This window comes from Gambusia affinis, linkage group LG19 (genome assembly GCF_019740435.1).
Source record: "Gambusia affinis linkage group LG19, SWU_Gaff_1.0, whole genome shotgun sequence".
Classification (NCBI taxonomy): Eukaryota; Metazoa; Chordata; class Actinopteri; order Cyprinodontiformes; family Poeciliidae; genus Gambusia; species Gambusia affinis.
In genome coordinates, this window is record NC_057886.1 from 23,568,948 (window position 1) to 23,587,972 (window position 19,025).

A 19,025-nucleotide genomic window follows, 5' to 3' on the forward strand; every position below is an offset into this window, starting at 1 on the left:
CTGGATTTTCCCACCCTCCTGAACGCAGCATCAGCTCATCACCAGCTGCCGTCAGTCAGTCAGGTGTGGCCGCCGCGGTGGGGAGGCATTCCGACCGGAGACAGCGCTGTTCCAGTTGGCTCCACCGAGGCTAACACTAGCGACTGCCGCGGGGCCTGGAAACATGAGCCGCCGTCCGAGCACCGAGTCCGCCAGATGACCGAAGTAAGTGCTCCATTTTCCCGCAGCTGCTCCGGAGTTTGTCCGGGCCGCTGGAAGTTTCCTGACATTCCAGATTCAGGGCCCACTCCGTCATTCCAGGGTGGGAAAACAAACCTGGAGGGCTCCATGACTGGCGACACTCTCCAACAAACTAATTTAAACGGATATTTGTTTTTCCTGTTGGACTGTCTTCCTGTTGAAATGTGTTTTATGTGTCTGTTTTGGGGGTTTAAGACCGACCAGGGGCGACCACCCACCGGTTCGGTTCGTAGCTGAAACTTTTGACCGTTGGTGCAAAACATCAGTTTCACATCCAGAAAAGTCCACAGTGACATGTTGTTAAATGGAGAACTAGTTTTACTACAAGTTATTCCGATTAATGTCACGGAAAGAAAACGATACAGAGATCTGAAAATTATAATTTTTGCGTTTTTATGTTACTTTTTTTTTCTTTTAAGGGACTGAAACCATTTTAAGGATCATGTAATGAATGAGAATGTTCTAATATGCAAATAATTAATGTTTAAATGTGAAATACGTTGATTAAATGACGAAACTATGTTAAAAGTAAGTATTAATATTTTTATAAGTTCATTGCTCCTGGGCTACACTTCCTTGGAAAGCAAAAATCTCCAGAGCCAAATAACTTCTTGAAAGTAAATAAATAAATTAAAAAAAGAATCATAATCAACATTTCCATTGTTTTTTTCCTAAGTGTTGAAGCAGAAGGAGTCTGTTGAGTCATGCCCTCAAAACCGAAAACACACCTCCATAAAAGGACAGCGACACAGCGCTTCACAATCTGTCATAGTAGTTTTCTAACAACAAAACAAACTTTTCTACGGGATAACCAGGAATGCAGTGTGCTCATAGATGACACAGAAAAACGATGCACTGAGCACAAATGGCTTGAGAAGGGAGTCAACAGCCAGACCACAAACAGATTCTCTCCTTTTGGTTTGGCCGCGATAATTAGCTTCATCCTTCAGTTTATACCATTTTTCTCTGTGTCTAAGCTAAATGAAGGAGAGTGTTTTAACAAGCTAGCATTAGCGTGAGGTAGCTTTTTAGCACCATATAGTTAAACTTTGAATGGTGAGACAGAAGTTATCGTCTGAATAACTCTTTTTTTGTTGTTTTTTTTTTACAACTTAATGAGTAAGATTTGCACCAAGTATGTGGAGAAAAGTTAGATTTTCACAGTTTATGTGTGACTGCAGTACAAAGATGTTGGGGGGAGGAAGGAGCGCTTATGCTAGTCCACAACATATTCAAGATGCTGGTCGGAAGTGGAGCAAAAATTTGATCTATCTGAATGCTACCAGGAGATTTTTTTTTCATAAGTGGTTATTCACGACTGTGGATGATTACAGTAAGGCTGAACAATCCACAACACTTTTAAATCCTTCCATAGTGTCCTGGTTTGATAAGTCTCCAACCCCTGCTTTCAGGCAACTTTTCTCCTGAAATGGGAGAAATATTCAGATATTTACTTTATGAGCTCAAATTTGGAGTCTGACATTGTAATTGTGTTAAACTTTCCAGACGTAATCATAAATTTTAACAGCTGTTGTCTGAGTTCTTCGGTCTCTTGTGCTGTCTGATAAAACAGAAATAAAAATATTGATGTATTTGAGTTTTCATGCTTCCATTATCCTCTAACTGGCAGCCTGTAAAGGCAGAGGAACAGTAAATAATATTTACATTTTGTTCTAACTTTTAAGTCAGCTCTGCAGTTAATATTATTATAGCTGCTTATCTATATTGTTTGCTTCCATTTTCCGTCTGCTTGCTGTTGATACAAGTTAATTTTACTACTGAGGAACAAATAAAGGATCATTCTACACTAAAATAAACAGTTTAAAAACAAACACGGCTCTACTCCATGTAGATCTATAAAGCAGCAGCTCTGTAAAGTTTTTCTTTCTAGTAATTTTGCATCATATTTTGTCTAGTGATGAAATACAACTTGCAGTGGTTTGGTTGGTTGTTTCACTGTTTAATAGCTGACTGAGCAGTAAAATGGAGCATTGTGGGATTTTGGGAAGCGCATCTCGATAGCGCCATCTGTGGCCGTTTGGGTGTTTACTCATATTTAACCAGCTAACATTAGCTTAACTCGACAGCGAAAATAATGTTTCACTGTTTCAGTTAACGGAGTTTCATTCACCCTTTTGAGTTGCTCTCCATCGTCAGTGATGTAGCATTAGCATTGTTAGCATGTGGAGGAAATACCAAACAGTGCTGCTGTTAGCCTGGTTAGCAACAATTCTGGCTGATATAAACGCATCTGTTTGTCGATTTTGATGCAAATGAGTAACTTAATTTTTTTCAAGCATAAATAATTATTTTGCCAACCCAAATCTCAATTAATAAGATATTATATTAGATTATAGTCGTATCTCACGAAGTGTAATAAAAAGGTTTTAATCGTGAAACGTTGCGACCTGCGTAACGGCCGATTGAAAAGCTGAGTTGACAGATTTCCAGCAGGCGGTCGCTGACAACAGGAAGTGCTGGTTGCTACAGAAGCTGCTGCATTTACAAATCATGACGTGTGGAAGGAGCCCTGAAGGGTTGGCGCCCTGCTGGGTTCCTCCAGCACCGGATCCAGCTGAGTCAGAGAGCAGGAAGTGAGTAGTGACTCAGGAGGGCACCAGTCCAGGGGTGCACTGATCGATCGGCGCCAATTTCCTTCGTTTTGGGAGATTGATGATTGGCCAATATTTGCATGTGTAGCAGATCTTGGCTTCCTCAACAAAAGCCTTAAAATCAGCCACTGTCCTCCTCTGCTCTGCACTGAGAGGTTCTGGGGCTGGCCCCGCCCACTGGGGTTAGCCCCGCCCACCACGCTGAGCCCCGGAGGTTTGCAGGTAACATTAGTTACCTGCTGTTGCCAACTCAGCAACTTTCATTTCAGACAAAAGAAATTATCGGCCAAAATCAGAATGTGCAGGTCAGATGTTTTGAAGATCGGTAATCAGCCAGTCAGTAAAAATGAAGCAATCACCACATTCATCTGACATTTCTCCTCCTGTCTGTTTTAGGTTCTCTCATCTTAAAACCCTGAAGAAGAAGTGAGATCTGTGACTTCACCTGACCGCTGGGGAAAGCGAAGTGAAACAAAGGAACAGAAACAAGAACGCTTCGCTCCGGTTGATTTAGGACCAGAACCGGCACAATGCCTCGGTGATGGAGTAGCTGCGGGTCCAGAGCTGCGGGTCCAGAGCTGCGGGTCCAGAGCAGTGGGTGCGTCGCTGCTCCGGCGGGACGGGGATCGGCTGCAGGAGGGCGGCTGTGACATGCGGCCTGCATGCTGAACGCTGCGCGCTGCGTCTGGACGACTACAGCAGCAGATTCTCCTGGAAATGCTCCCCGACCGGAGCTGCTGAAGGAAACACAAACTGCATGTGCTCCGGGGGGGGTCAGAGGTCACCCCCTCATATGAAACTGGTTTTACTGGGAAAGTGGATACACGGCCATTCAGATGGCAGGAAAAGACTACAATCATCTCTTTAAGCTGCTCATCATCGGAGACTCCAGTTAGTATGTTTTACTAAAACTCCTTCAGTTCTGCTTCCTTCACCTCAGAACCGGGTCAATAATAATTTACCCACAAAGTAGAATTTATTATCCCGAACTGCAGGATCCACAGACTAATCTGAACCACTATAAACATAATTATCATGTTTATAGTGGTTGTGTGAAGTAAGTAGAAGCAGTCAGTATCTTACCTGCAGGACAGCTGGCTAAGTTAGAGCCAGCTGAAGGAAAAAAATAATTGAATTATGAGAATAAAAATGTACAATGAAGCAGAAATAATACAAGAATAAATAAATAATACTTTAGTCTTTTTTTAAAAAGTTGCACTAATATGAGAATAAAGATGTCTGACAATGAAGTTTAAATAATAAACAGTAGTTAATGAGAAAAAAGTCTTAATTTGAGAGATGATAGAGAAAAGTTAGAATAGAAGAAAGCTGCAACAGTTGGACAAACTAATATTAGCAGCATAAAGTCGTGATATTAGGAGAACAAAGTAATCAGCTTTAGAACTACACAAAAAGTAAAATATGAAAATAATAAATTCAGTAGCAGAATTTTGAAATGATTAGATGACACTGAAGTTTTTCTCATTAAAACAACTTTATTCTGGTAATATTGTGTCTTTATTATCACAGTTTAAAAAAATCTCAGACCAACATTAATTCTTCGGTTTCTTGGTAAATCTTAAACATTTCCATCTTATTTTTGTTAATAAGCCTTTAAACCACAATAACATATTAAGATGAAAGAAATGTTAAATAATTTTCATGTGAAGTTACACTAATAAATAAAATGATCTGGCAGCAGCTTTTATCAGGGCAGATCCTGGAGAATCCTGGAGAATCCTGGAGTTCAGTGGTTTCCTGAACCGTTTGTCTGTTTCACTGTCGGCATTTCCTGGTTATCAAAACCTGCCACTCAGTAAATTACAGCATCAGTTATTGATTTGAGTGATTCAGTCAGAAGTAAAAATCTTGATTCCATCAGATAATTAACAAAATTCTGAATGTTTCTTCAGGTGATAATCGTTTAAAATCATCGTTTCTGTGCGGCGGTGGGTCACGTGACCCATAAGATGAAGAAAAAATCATTTCCATTACAGTTTGACGAAATAAAAATGATTTCAATACGGCTGAAAAAAACCAAACACCTCAAACTGTTTTATTGAAAAAGTTTTTTTAATTGACGTGTTTCTGTTAACCAGATTTATTCTCATACTTCCTGTTTGTTTGTTTAAAACGCGGCTGCCGGTCTGCTCATGTTCACCTGTCAGGTAACCAGTTTGGTTTTACCAAGTGAAGCAGTGAGGACTCTGTTTCTGAAGCTGGTTGAGCCAGTGGGTTACTGGAAAGTTGAGTGGAAGGAAAAAGTGTGGTTTACTAAAATAAATCAGCATTTTGATGCTGAACCTGAGTTTTGCTCCAGTAGCTTCTGGTTCAGCTGGCCTCTCCCTGCTGGTTGTACTGGGAGGAAGCCTGCTGGTTCCTCGGACCAGTTGGACCGCCTCTCTAATCTCCTCTCTCATCTGTTCCTCCTCAGATGTGGGGAAGAGCAGCCTGCTGCTGCGCTTCGCAGACAACTCCTTCTCCGGTGAGTTTCTCTGGCTGCAGGTCGGCCGTTTGATCAGCTTCAGGCGTCCCAACACGTCTGCAGGGCCAAGTTATGAAGAAAAACTGGAAAGGAGGCGCAGAGCCGTTTATCTGGTCCTGGTTCTGTTTCCCAACCTGCAGGGTTCCTGCTTGTTCCCCCGTCAGACTGAAAAAACAGCGTCTATAAACCGGTTTTATCTTGAAACGCTTTGTGGAAGTCAGTAACTGATGCAGAATCAGATTTAGTGAAATTTGATCCGTTTCAAACATCAGCACAAAAACTTTACAGCAAATCTCAGAATAAAGGAGCAAAATGAAAATGATGAGTTTTGTTCTTTTGATGCGTTTCTTCAACATGTACAGCAAATATTCATAAAAACCCTAAAATTAGAAACTTAAGACACTTTCAGTAATTAAATGAAATTATGAATAACAAAGTCCTAAAAAATGTATTTGTTCATGTTGAACAAACTAATAAAAAGCTAATTTTAGCAATTTTAGTAAAAACTATTTTCTTGTCGCTTATTTGGGAGAGAAGATTAAATATCCAAACATTTTATAAAATGTTGAGATAAAAACTGACAGTAAAAACAACTTCAGGTCCAGGAAACGAACTGAACAGAAATAAATTAGTCATTCAGTGGATTCAGGGTCGAAGTCACAAAATAATGAAGCAACAGATTCAAATATTTAGTTAAAAGCAGAACCAGTAAAAGTGCATGGTTTGTGATGCTTTTCTAACTTCCTGCAGGCAGCTACATCACCACCATCGGAGTGGACTTTAAGATCCGGACGGTGGACATGGAGGGCGAGCGCGTCAAGCTGCAGATCTGGGACACGGCGGGCCAGGAGCGATTCAGAACCATCACCTCCACGTAACGCTGCCTCTCTGCTGGGTTTCTGTCCTCCGCGCCGGATCGTAGCGCTGATCCTCTGCCTTGTGCCGACAGATACTACAGGAACACGCACGGCGTCATCATCGTCTACGACGTGACCAACCCGGAGTCCTTCGTCAACGTCAAGCGCTGGCTGAACGAGATCTCCGAGAACTGCGACACCGTCTGCAAGATCCTGGGTGGGTCGGCTGCGCCGCGCGAGGGTTCAAACCGCGAAACCTTTTCTCTTCTTCTGCAGATTAAAGAACTTGGATGGATTTAATATAAAGTAGCTCTTTACTGTGAAGCTGAAGGAAAACCAGACGGTTTTCTATGTTTTACACCAGTGTGTGAAATGAAATTACTAACAAAACCCTGAACAGCTGCAGGATTTTAGAATGGTTCAATTTCCAGACACCAAAAACGGCTGGATGTTTTTTTCTTTTATAGCACTTTGTTTCTAAGATTTGCAGCTGTTGTTGCATCAAAAGGTGTTTCTACAAAGTATGTATGCCACACTTTTCAGATTTCAATTTGTAAAAAAAAAAAGTTCTTCCATTTCATAGCAATGCACTTTCTGTTGGTTTATGGCAGAAAGCAAGTTTAAAGTTTACATTGTAATGACAAAACGGAGACGTATATAGTTAATCTGTTGCACCATGCAGACGCTCTGTCTGCTCTGAGGAAAGAAAAGGTAACATACTGCAACCTGATGCGCTCTCAAATTGTTCAGACCTTCTGAATGTGTAGAAACAGAATAAAACAGAAAATCAGAACCAGGTTTTATTCTTATTTCTTTATTTCTGCTCAGTGGGGAACAAGAACGACGATCCGGCCAAGAAGAAGGTGGACACCCAGGACGCCGTGCAGTTCGGGCAGTCACTGGGCGTCCCGGTTTTCGAGACAAGTGCCAAAGAAAATAAAAATGTAGAAGAGGTGAAAGATTTTATCATTTTGACATTTTTATCCAAAGATTCCAACTAATCATTTTGCTGCAGCTAAAATTATATTTTCTGTCAAACATTTTTAATGTTGGATGTTTATTTTCAGCTAAAATAATCAAACCTGAACAGATGCTCAGAGATCCTGAAAACTTTTGAAAAGCTTTACATTAATGGGATTGTTGCTTCTTTTATGGAAATGTTGATGTTAGAAAAATATTTTTTTCATGAGATTCTCAGTTCCTGCATCAAAAACATTGTAGAAAAAATTTCACCTGATTTTTACCAAATAACCTGAAGGAAGGTTATTTGGTAAAAATCCTTCAGGTTCCTTCAGGTTCCCAAGCCATTTAAATCAGTCTAAATGGCTCTTACATTGATCTGACTTCAGAATCAAGGACACTAGCTAGCAAGCTACTGTTAGCATGGCTGTTGCTAACAGCTACTGTTAGCATAGGCTGCTAACATTAGCTGTTCCTATGATGAGAAAAATGCCTTTATAATTTGTTTTTAAAAAATCTATTTAATTGTTCATCTTAATTTTCTGGTTTTTGTTTTTCTTGTTGAAGAACAAAATATTTTCTAAGGTTGTTTATTTCACATTCTGAGAGTTTCAAAATAAAGCTGCAATAAAATAGAAGATACAATTAAAAAAAATCTCTCAATGATTAAAATTTTAAATTAAATTTTTTTAAAGGCAATCAAGTCAATTTCTGGAAAACAATCTAAATTCATAAAAACATGTTTTTTGGATTGCTTGTATCCTAAATATATACTTGCTGTGACTATAAACAACAAGTTACTAATTTAATAGTTTTATTAGAAAAAAGGAAAAAAATCTAAATGTTTCTTATACTTCCTGGTTTCGTTTATCAAAACTGAATAATGACTTTTTATTAAACAATAAAAAATGAAAGACATTTTTGCAGAAAACTGAAGTGTTTGTTTTAAAAACCATAAACATGAAGAATTTAGCCAATTAGGTCACGTCTGATGTTTCCCAGTTAAAATGTTTGAAATGTTTTATTTATTAGAAACGGTCCAGATGTTTTCTGAACCACATCATGCTCACTTTTCCTCGTGTTTCCAGATGTTCATGGCGTTTACTCGCATGGTTCTCCACGCCAAGAAGGAAAGCCGGGACCGTGCCGAGAGGGAGCGCTTCCGCGAGAAAGACACGGTCAACATCAGCACCCAGAAAGACCGCGGCCACCGCAAGCGAGCCAAGAAGTGCTGCTGAGGCACGGCGCTGCTGCAGCGGCACGGCGTGCTGCAGCACGGCTGGCGGTTCACGGTTCAACCTGAGGGAAAAGTCTGCAGCACTGACAGGAGCGGAGGGAGCAGGCCGCTGTTTCACGCTCTCTGCATGGCTGTTCCACGTTTAGAAAAACTAAATGTTCCTTCATATGCACTCCGATGTTTCAGGCAAATCTGATCCATTTATACATATTTTATAAATTAACACAATAACATGAAAGTTTGTGGTTTTATGGATAAAACTGGACATGATACAAATGATCAGCTTCCACTTTTCCCACCTGAAGCTGTAAAAATCTTACTTTTTAATCAGATTTATTTTCCCCCTTAAAACTGTAATTGTTAAAAACATAAATATTAAAATGATTGTGATTAATTCCTCCTGAACAGAACTGTAATATCTTGGTGACGTCTGGAAAACCTTCCAGAGTTTCTGCTCCGTTTTCCAGATGTTTGGTCTGATTGCAGCTGAAAGGGTAAAAACACCGGCCTGTTCCTTTAACTTCACTCCTGACCCCGTTACGTTTTTCTGTTTTAATCCTTCAAAAGGGAACGGTTTGTTACTAAAGTGATGAGTTCGGTAATCTGCCTTATTTCAGTCTGAATGACTTAACCTCCTGTGAACTTTTAATGTCTGCTGCCATGAAACTGTTAAAATAAAGCAATAAGTCCAAATGTTCTGTTGACGGTGACTGAGTCGAGACGCTGGTCCAGAAAAATCCTTTGTGTCTATAAAAATGTAAACCTGTTCTGCCTGAAATGTGTAGAAATGCATCCGTCTGCTGCTGTTTGTGATGCTTTGAATAGAAATAAACGTTTAAAGTTTCTGGTGTTTCAGACGAACTGAAGCTTCTGTTCAGAGGAAACTGAACGGAGATACGGCAAGCTGTTTAACATAAAATCAGCTCCACCGCATTCAACATGTTAGGTTACGACTAAACGTGTTAGTAAATTATAATCCCTCTAATTAGGACCAAAAGACAGATTTACTAATAAGTTGCATGAAAGCTTTAACTCAACATGAATTAATGACTGAAAGATATTTCAGATTTTAATTAAATTATAAGCTATCACCTAAATAGTCATAAGTCCAATTAAAGTCTTTATTTTTAAATAAGATTTATTGATTCAATTAGTGCAAATTAAATTGCAGATATCTAGAAAGTAAATAAAACTGATATAGAAATATCTGGAGCTGTAATTTTTACTCCAAATGAGTTAGAGATCTTAAATTAGCTTTTTTATATCAGATATTTATCAATAAGAATTATTCTGCTTACTTTGTATCAGTGATCTTTATAGCATTTGGAAATTTCAATGAAAACTTAGAAATGCACATGAAAAAAAGAAATCTTAAACATTTTAATTTTCTGAAGCAAAACGCTGAAAACTTTTCATTCTGTGGTTTTTATCTGTAGCAGTCAGGCCTGCAGGAGGCAGGTGTTTTTGTTCAGTCCTGTACGTTCCCGTTTCCCCTGAACGCCCCGTCCTCCTCCGGCCTGTACGTTCCCGTTTCCCCTGAACGCCCCGTCCTCCTCAGCTGGTCTTGGGCAGTCTGTAGATGCCGGAGGAAAAGATCAGCTGATGTTCCCTGACTTTCCTCTGCAGGAAGGCCTCCAGCTCGTTGACGTCCATCTCCGTGACAACGGGTCCCGTGGCGACGAACATGCGCAGCATGGTGTGGATGCGCTCCAGGGTCATGCTGTCCAGGTTGGTGAGCATGGCCTGGATGTAGGCCCAGAACAGCTGTGGGTACAAACAGAGTCAAAGGTCATTTAGTTACACAGAACTGATGCTGCTTATGACGTTATTCTCATAATAACATAACTAATCTTATCATTTCATTACTTTACACCTACGTTATTTCATTTTTACTCTCATATTTTGAATTTGTTTCCACATGGCTCTATTTTAACGTTTTTACCACCAGCTCTTTGCTAATTGCTGCTGGCTAGTCTGAAGGAGCTGAGTGAGGGAGGAGCTCCACCTTGAAGGCGGGGCTACGTCCACCCAGGCGTTTTGCAGCTGAATGGTTGCCATGGAGATGTGGATAATATCATGCTGCATCATATTTTTCTGTCACTTTGTTCAGTTCTGTTATTTGGCCAAAAGGAGTCTCAGTGCTGCCCTCTTTAGGTTGAACTGTGGTACTGCAGGTGGATTTTCCTGGCACTCAGCTCAGTTGATGTCTACGTTCATTGCCAGCAGTTTAAATATTATTTATCTATTTCTGTGCTAGTTCTTTTCTTTGACTTTTAAAACTCCTTCGGCCTTTGGGAGGAAGCAGGAAGTGACTGCAGACCTGCAGCTTCTCCTCCCTCTGCTCAGACTGGGTGGTGGTGTTGGAGTCGCGCTCCTCGTCGCTGTCGATCAGCATCACGCCGCGGTCCAGCCTGTTGCGCGTGGCGCCCGTCTCCATGACGACGTAGCGGCCGGCCGCCTCCTCCCGCAGGACGCCCTGCTGCTGCCACAGCGCCAGCTTCCTGTGCAGCAGCTCCTTGGGGGCGCCCAGCTTCAGGCTCAGCTCCTCCAGGGTCCACGAGCCTGCCAGGTTAAAGGACAGGCAGGAGGAAGACGAGGAGGAAGATGAGACACAAAGGAATCACCTGATCGGTTTGGATCAACATCAGAATTTAAAATACAGAATAAAAAACAACTTTTATTTTCACAGCTAGCAAAAGTATTCACACCCCTTCCATATCTGATCATGTTTAAGGCTTCAACTAACAAAAATTATGCAGAAAATCTGAAAAGTGTGGCTTGCACCTATGTTCAGCCCCCCTTAGAACTACATTCTACTGAAACCTCACATGTTCTCCATCCAATCTGAACTGCCATCAGTTTTTTCTTGTCACAGATTATCTGATTTAGGCCTAAACTTTGACTAGGCCTTTGCAACACAAGAATCTTCTTTGATCTAATCTATCTTAAGTAAAATTAACCGGAGACTTTCACTTCATGAAACCAGACTTGCGTCTAAACCCAGAGTTCGTACTTTTCTCCTGGAAGTGCAGGATGATGGTGGCGTGGATCGGCGATACGCTGAGGTTTGTGAGGGTCCGGTCCTCCAACTCCAAGTCCAGAGTGACGGAGCCCAGGTGAGGCTTCCAGCTCAGCGTCCGCATGGCCTGGAGCAACCACAGCGTCAGGAAGCTAACCGTCAGGAAGCTAACAGTCAGGAAGCTAACAGTCAGGAAGCCAACAGTCAGGAAGCCAACAGTCAGGAAGCCAACAGTCAGGAAGATGTCAGGAAGTTAACAGTCAGGAAGCTAACAGTCAGGAAGCTAACAGTCAGGAAGCTAACAGTCAGGAACCTAACAGTCAGGAACCTAACAGTCAGGAAGCTAACAGTCAGGAAGCTAACAATCAGGATGCTAACAGTCAGGATGCTAACAGTCAGGACGCTAACAGTCAGGAAGCTAACAATCAGGAAGCTAACAATCAGGACGCTAACAATCAGGACGCTAACCGTCAGGAAGCTAACAGTCAGGAAGATGTCAGGAAGCCAACAGGAAGCTAACAGTCAGGAAGCTAACAGTCAGGAAGCTAACAGTCAGGAAGCTAACAGTCAGGAAGCTAACAGTCAGGAAGCTAACAGTCAGGAAGCTAACCGTCAGGAAGCTAACAGTCAGGAAGCTAACAGTCAGGAAGCTAACCGTCAGGAAGCTAACAGTCAGGAAGCTAACCGTCAGGAAGCTAACAGTCAGGAAGCTAACAGTCAGGAAGCTAACAGTCAGAAAGCTAACAGTCGGGAAGCTAACCGTCAGGAAGCTAACAGTCAGAAAGCTAACAATCAGGAAGCTAACAATTAGGAAGATAACAGTCAGGAAGATAACAGTCAGGAAGCTAACAATCAGGACGCTAACAATCAGGACGCTAACAATCAGGACGCTAACAATCAGGAAGCTAACAGTCAGGAAGCTAACAGTCAGGAAGCTAACAGTCAGGAAGCTAACAGTCAGAAAGCTAACAGTCAGGAAGCTAACAGTCAGAAAGCTAACAGTCAGGAAGCTAACAATCAGAAAGCTAACAATCAGAAAGCTAACAATCAGGAAGCTAACAGTCAGGAAGCTAACAGTCAGAAAGCTAACAATCAGGAAGCTAACAGTCAGAAAGCTAACAATCAGGAAGCTAACAGTCAGGTTAAGCCGCCAGACGTTTCACCTTGAGCTTCTCGTAGCGGCGTGTGTACGCCTCCATGGCGTGGCACACGGCGGCCGGCAGCTCCAGCTTCTCCTCCTTCAGCGTGGGCCAGAACTCCGACGACAGGACGATGGCGGACAGCGCCAGCGGCGGCTGCTCTTCCTCGCTCAGCTTCGACTCTTCCTCACGGATGTGGCTGTTGATTCTGCGAGAGTCGGCCATGTCCTGCACAGCGACAGACAGGTTACACCGCGGCGAGGCGTTCAGGGAGCGTTGGTGACTAAACGAGGGGCCGACCTTCAGCATGACTTCGCAGTAATGCATGTGAGACTCTCCGAAGCGCAGCTTCAGCAGCTCCACGTTACGAATCTCCCTGAAGAGGAACGACAGGTCAAAGGTCAGAGAGGAAACGCAGCCCTAACCAAGCACCAAATTTTAGTTCAGTTCTGTTTCGGTTCTGCCGGGCCCACCTGGCCGTGTTGTAGTTGAGCTGGAGCAGCAGTCGGTCGGCCAGAACGGTTCTGTACTCGTCGATGAAGATTTCCTTGCTGCCGTAGATGCTGACCAGCAGGCTGATGATGTCGGACGAACGCCGCTTGGAGCCCAGTTTATCTGAGAAACGTGGAAGCAGAACTCAGTGAAACCCGCCCGGTTCCCCTCCGTTGGCAGCGATGCGTTCACCAGTGTTGTAGCAGTCGAGACCGGTCCTGGTCTTGGGCTGATGTTCACTGACCGGGAACGGCGTCGGTGGGATCCGGAGCCCAGTCCTCGGGGTCGTTGCCCTCGTCGTCGCTGTCCTGCATCTCCAGGGTCACGGGGTCACCTCTGGAGAGCTCGGAGGCCAGGTCGGAGCAGGCCTCGGCGTCGCCCGTCAACCCGGCGACGATCTGCCGCACCGTGTCCTCCCGAGTTCTGGAGCAAGAAAAACTACCGATGCTGAGGATGGATGTTAATATGACTGCCATGAATACAAACCTGAGAAAAATTACTAGTGAAAAACAAAACAGTTTTAAATGATCAGGAAATACACAGTCCTGACAAAAAGACAGAAAAATTCTCCTTTTTAAAAGTAAATGAGCTATCACATGTTTATCACATGTTTATCACATGTTTATCACATGTTTGCATTTGTGTTTGCTTATTAACAGATATAATTTTTGCCCCCTTTTTAAAATTAACAGTAATAAATCTTTTTAAATTTCCCAAACCAAAACAGAAATGAAACCAAAACAAAGCTGGAAGTTTAAAGTAACATTTCTGTTTTGGTTCATAAAAACAACTAAAACATTTTAACATTTTCAATTTTCTCTGAATATTTTCAAATGTGCAAAATTACTTAAAAATGTTCCTGTTAAAAACTGAAATCCAATTTATTTATAAAGCATCTTTAAAAAGATGAAAGGTTTCCCAAATAAAAGCGATAAATCTTGTTTTCACTGAGGATCAGAGCTGCGTTCCAGTTGGACCTGAAACTGGAAAATAAAATAAACTGGAATTTGGATTTCCCACTGGGAAACTGGGAGCAACTTACTGCCCCAGTTTGACTCTGAAGGTGTTTCAAAATGGCCGCTCCTCGCATCAGCAGTAGTCAGACGTGGCGGAAACATTTATTTCATAAAACACTGATCTGAACTAAAATCAGTCAGCAGCTCCTGCAGCTCAGAGCTGCACAAAAGATTTAATTTCTGTTTGTTTCTGCAAAGTAAAGATTAAAATGATGTTGTAAACAATGTTTATGCTGAAATTCTGATTCCTTAACCAGAACGCCGTTGCCTCTGGCTCATTTCCCGCTGATCTGAGCCGTCTGAACCGGATCGGCGGCCGGACTCACCGCAGGTACTTCCGGATCGGCTGGCACGCCACCTGCAGGATCACCATGGACGGGTCCAGTTCCCGCAGAGCTTTGATGGCCGAGATGTAAACGGTGAGGATGTCGGACGTGTGAACACCTGCAGGAGGAACAGGTGTCGTCATGGAAACCGGTGCTGCAGGGTCGATAAAGCTGATTACTGAGGTGAAACATTCTGCAGGTGAACTCTGACCTGGGTGCAGCAGACGGCTCTCAAAGGCCGATTTGAGCGAAGTGAGGAGCTGCTGGCGCTGGTTGGTTCGCTCCAGACAAAACTTCAGATCCTCAATGGCAGCTTTGGATTCTGGGAAATCTGGGAGCAAAAGGAAAAATGTGCTTAGAAAGAAAAACAAAAGCTTCTTTTATGCTATTTTCTCTCCTGATGGTCCAGTAGAACCAGAACTCCATCATCTGCTCCACCTCCAGCTGGTTCTGAGTCAAACCAACCTGTTCCCCTCCTGGCCTGTGGGGGCGCTGCACCAACAACCACTGAAGGAAACCACACAAAAACCTCTGAAGACACTGAGAGCAACTTCCTTCTTCACCAGATGGAAACAAGATGGAGGCGTCAGATTTTACTGTTGGAGGATTTCTCTTTAGTCTTTGGCTGAAGACCAGGAGACATTTCTGCTGCTAGCGCTAGGCTAACATGTTAGCTTTGGTTGGATTTACCCAGAATGCCCTGCGCTGTAGTCCACTTCCTGGTTTTGGAACAGTTTCTGGTCCACTTGGTGTTCACATTCAAACTGAACCCAGACAGAGGTCGGAGGTCGATTACCATTCACACCGGAACTGGACTTTCTAGACAAACGGACTGGAGTTTTATTAAAGTGGACTGAACGGGCCAGTGGGATGAACGGATTAGTAATCCTGAGTTGTGGGACTGAAAGCAAAGGATTCATCCAGACTCATGAACATGAAGTCGCTTCGTTCTCACCTCTGATGATGCTGAACAGTTCCTCGATCCTCATGTTGACGTAGATTCTGCAGAAGAACTGGTGCATGTGGCACCGCCACTGCTTCAGAACCGGGCTGCCGCAGGCGCTGGGAGTACTGGGAACGCTGGAATCCATGGGGACCGCCGCGGCTCCGCCCCCCTCTGTGGCAAACACCTTCCCCAGCCAACCCAGAACCAGCTCCAACCACTGCTCCACCAGAGAGAGATCCAGACAGAACCACAGACCGGCTTTTAATTCAACACAGAAACATCTTTGTAACATTTCAAATAAAATAATCAAGTTTATTAATGCAGAAAACAAGAAGGATGTAAACAGTAGAAATACTGAGTAATTACGTTCAGATTAGGAGTTCTGCTGTCATGACAACGGCAGCATCGTGCGTCTCACTGCGTTTCCATTTACTACAGAACCATGAACTTTGAAATTACAACATTTCTTTAAAAAAAACAACAACACTAATTTCACTAAAATGTTTTTGCACAAATTGATTTTTCATCTGTATTGAAATAGATTCATTTCACAAAATTGTAATGGAAACGTTTTTCACATGGTATCAGTAACGTGATCAACAGCCGGATGTTACAACTGGTGGAAACGAGAAAAAAGGTTTTTGTTTCTTTCCAACTTGTTGAATCCATAACTCTCATGTCAAATATTTAACCAAACTCTGCATATGGAGAGTAGGCGGGGCTTGTTGCTCCAACTCCTGAGGATGTCTCCTCTGATTGGCTGGTAGATGACGAGCGCCACCATGGCTGAATTATGAATATATCTCATTTAACAGTTTAAATCTGTTGATTTTAGTGACTTTTCATGTCAACAAGCTTATTCATGTGTGATTTTAAATGAATTTATTATTTAATGGAAACACCACAATTGTGAACTTGTTTTCTCAAAATTAGTGGAAAATTTAAGCACAGCTGCTGTTTAAACACAACACTCATGTTGCGTTTAAAGGCGGCTCAGAGAAACCAGCTCTGACATGCTAACCCGGGTCAAACAGCTGAAAACAGAGCGGCGCTAGCGGCCATTTTGTGAAGGAAGCGCCTGACCTCCTGGAAGTCCTGCAGGAAGGAGCGCTCGTACTCGCCGCGGCAGTGCTGCTCCATGCGCTGCTCGATGAGGCGGTGCAGGATGGCGGTGACGGCCTCGGCGCTGACCCACTCCAGCAGCTGCAGCCGGGACCTGCAGCCACACAGAACCGCCGCGTCACACACCCGCCGCCGTCCAGCCCCTTACCCAGAACCCCCGGCGGCGGCTCACAGGACGAGGCTGAGCTGCTGCAGCTGCTGCAGGGCCTCCGGGCACCAGCAGCACGACGCTGGGGCCCCGCAGCCCGGACACGCCCCACCGTCAGGGCCCTCTAGGGCCTCGGCGCCGTCCTCCCCGCCCTCCCGGCTCATGTAGACGGAGAAGGTCCGGCTGTAAAACTCCAGCACCCGCTGCTGCAGGACGGCGGGCGGCGAGAAAAGCAGCAAGGCCCGGATGGTGGTGAAGGCCCGGTCCTGGAGGGCCCCAGGGCCCGGCCCCGACAGCCCACAGCGGCCCTCCGCCTGCCACGCCCCCAGCTGCTCCAACCCACCTGAACGAGACCACAGGCCACGCTTAGAGCCACAGGGGACAGAACCGGGGCTGAAACGATTAATCGTGATTAATCAATTCATCACAATTTAACTAATTTAGTAATCAATTAAAACAAACTCAAAGAAAGACTGACTGTGTTGTCCTGGAAGAACAACACAGTCAGTCCAGCAATTAAACCAAAACTGAATAAATTAGCTAAATTTATATAAAAATAATTTTGCGCTTTGTTAAATTAAAAGAAAAGTTTCAGTTTTCTAATTATTTTAGGCTTGACTGAACAAATTTATTCTCAGTCATAAAGACAGGACTTGGATCATTTCTTTGAAAGTTTAATAGAAAATAAAAGACGATTTTGGTGCAGGAAAGTCGGCGATTCAGTAAAAGTATGTTTAGACGTTTACTTATTATAACAGATTATCGGTAAAAAGATTAATTGTAAGAGAAGAATGTTATGACAGTTTTTCCATGATTAAAAAGATGAAGAATAATAAACCAAACAAGCTGCAGTTTGGGGGGATTTCTCTTTTTCTGTGGGCCACAAGCGGCCCCTGAGCCACAGTTTGGTCACCGCTGGCTTACAGCAGCCAATAGACTTCCAGATCCAGGAGGTTTGTGTTGCTCTACTAACTCAGAAACGGATCCAGCCGGTCCAGCAACGTCTGGAAAGCGGAGAGAAGAACTCCGGCCCGGTCCCGTTCCTCCAGTTGGTCCTGCGGCTGCTCCAGTCCGGACCAGAACTCCGGAACCACTGAGGACGACAGGCGCACCTGCAGGGACTCCAGCAGCCAGACGCCCAGCAGCCGACCCAAACCATGAGAGCAGAGCAGCGACAAGTTCAGACGGTCCTGCTCTGACAGAGAGCTGCCTGGAGAAACCTACAGGTGGCGCCAGAGACAAAACCCCGTCAGAACCCATCCATCTGATCCCCCTCCTAATTATTTCAAACACCTGAAATATTTGATTCCCAATTTCTCAGGGAACAGAATTTCAAACACCAGTTTCTGCTCATGCTATGTGTTCACATGAACAAACATGGAGAATATCTTCTAAACTCTATTTTTTCAACCACACTTTTTCCTTCAGTTTAACTTTCCATTAACATACATCAGCCGTCTTCTTCAGCGATGAATGACCTTTTGTTTCTTATCCTACTTGAGGATATCAGAGTATAAACGTTTCCCGTTTTGAACTGAATCACTGAAATAAAATGATCTTTTCTTGTATTAGTTACGGCTCATAGTCTTTCCTCTGGGTCTCTAATCTCTTTCAGCGCTTCTAATTGGTGCTGATTGGAAATGGAAGCAGCTGGCCAGTGTCTCCAGGACATCAGATCCATCAGCTTCAGACGCACCATTCTCTCTTACTCATTGCCTCTCTTTCTTTCTTCTCCAGCCAGTTATGCTTTCTGTTAAATAAATCGAATTTTAAGTAATCTCATGCGTTGCTTTCCTTTAATTTGTTATGGTTCCACAGCCAGACTTTATTATCTGTAATCAGCCTATAAAATATGTAATCAAACATAAACAAACTACCAAATATCAGCCGAATTCGGCCGAACACTTTATTTGACCAGATAAACAATATGCTTGGTGACTAACTGTTAATAACCTTTCGCTATAGGGGGAAGTCTTAAATAAAAAGATATTTGAATAGAGTTCTGAAAACGCTCTTCAATCTCTGTTCAACTGCGCCAAACCGGGGTTCGGTTCCACTCACCAAAGCTGCTGTGACCGATTCCCAGGCATTGGCGACCCCCTGATCTGATCCGGGCGTAGACGGTTCCCCAGAGTTTAATTCCACCACCATTTCCTCCATTTTCTGACTCCTGCTTCACCAAAACACCGAACCAACTGGCGTTAGCTTAACATTTTAGCTTCGGCTCGGCGTCTGACTTAACAACAGCGCTAGTAGAAATACGCATCTCCTTTCAGCTGAGTTTAAACAAATGTTCTTAATAATAATCTCTAATAGCTGTCAAAAGTTCTGTAATTAATTTATTAGGAAGCTAAAAAAACTCCTTAATTCACATGGCGGGTTTGCAGACTTTATTTCTTCTTCTAATAATTCCCACACTGACCCTC

The 19,025-nt window shown here is 43.3% G+C and overlaps 2 protein-coding genes across 5 annotated transcripts; one reads left to right on the forward strand and one right to left on the reverse strand.

Annotated features, from left to right (window-relative positions):
- si:dkey-16l2.16 (ras-related protein Rab-35) lies at positions 1-9,235 on the forward strand. Of its 2 annotated transcripts, XM_044100118.1 has the most exons (7): positions 1-204; positions 3,249-3,743; positions 5,287-5,337; positions 6,088-6,211; positions 6,287-6,411; positions 7,023-7,147; positions 8,243-9,235. In XM_044100118.1, the coding sequence occupies exons 2-7, from the start codon at positions 3,689-3,691 to the stop codon at positions 8,390-8,392; spliced, it is 630 nt and encodes a 209-aa protein (XP_043956053.1). In that variant the 5' UTR covers positions 1-204; positions 3,249-3,688; the 3' UTR covers positions 8,393-9,235. The 2 variants fall into 2 exon arrangements, with proteins under 2 accessions (XP_043956053.1, XP_043956054.1); XM_044100119.1 differs by lacking the exon at positions 5,287-5,337 and having other exon boundaries at positions 11-204.
- A 522-nt stretch (positions 9,236-9,757) lies between these two features.
- anapc2 (anaphase promoting complex subunit 2) lies at positions 9,758-19,025 on the reverse strand. Of its 3 annotated transcripts, XM_044100116.1 has the most exons (15): positions 18,661-19,025; positions 17,573-17,819; positions 16,624-16,942; positions 16,413-16,545; positions 15,339-15,546; positions 14,595-14,714; positions 14,384-14,501; positions 13,286-13,464; positions 13,023-13,164; positions 12,850-12,925; positions 12,574-12,777; positions 11,405-11,537; positions 10,712-10,953; positions 9,909-10,155; positions 9,758-9,865 (listed from the first exon to the last, which is right to left on the reverse strand). In XM_044100116.1, exons 1-14 carry the CDS (start codon positions 18,757-18,759, stop codon positions 9,946-9,948), a joined length of 2,430 nt encoding a protein of 809 aa, XP_043956051.1. In that variant the 5' UTR covers positions 18,760-19,025; the 3' UTR covers positions 9,758-9,865; positions 9,909-9,945. The 3 variants fall into 3 exon arrangements, with proteins under 3 accessions (XP_043956051.1, XP_043956050.1, XP_043956052.1); XM_044100115.1 differs by having other exon boundaries at positions 9,758-10,155; XM_044100117.1 differs by lacking the exon at positions 9,758-9,865 and having other exon boundaries at positions 10,020-10,155; positions 11,405-11,562.

What these genes read in the sequence shown, in the direction of transcription:
- si:dkey-16l2.16 (XM_044100118.1), top strand. Translation starts at nt 3,689, where the DNA reads ATGGCAGGAAAAGACTACAATCATCTCTTTAAGCTGCTCATCATCGGA. An exon ending in CGCAGACAACTCCTTCTCCG is followed by an intron (nt 5,338 to 6,087) that starts GTGAGTTTCTCT and finishes AACTTCCTGCAG; the next exon opens with GCAGCTACATCACCACCATC. An exon ending in CACCGTCTGCAAGATCCTGG is followed by an intron (nt 6,412 to 7,022) that starts GTGGGTCGGCTG and finishes ATTTCTGCTCAG; the next exon opens with TGGGGAACAAGAACGACGAT.
- anapc2 (XM_044100116.1), bottom strand. Translation starts at nt 18,759, where the DNA reads ATGGAGGAAATGGTGGTGGAATTAAACTCTGGGGAACCGTCTACGCCC. An exon ending in TCCTGCAGGACTTCCAGGAG is followed by an intron (nt 15,547 to 16,412) that starts GTCAGGCGCTTC and finishes CTGGTGGAGCAG; the next exon opens with TGGTTGGAGCTGGTTCTGGG. An exon ending in CCTGCACTTCCAGGAGAAAA is followed by an intron (nt 10,954 to 11,404) that starts GTACGAACTCTG and finishes TTAACCTGGCAG; the next exon opens with GCTCGTGGACCCTGGAGGAG.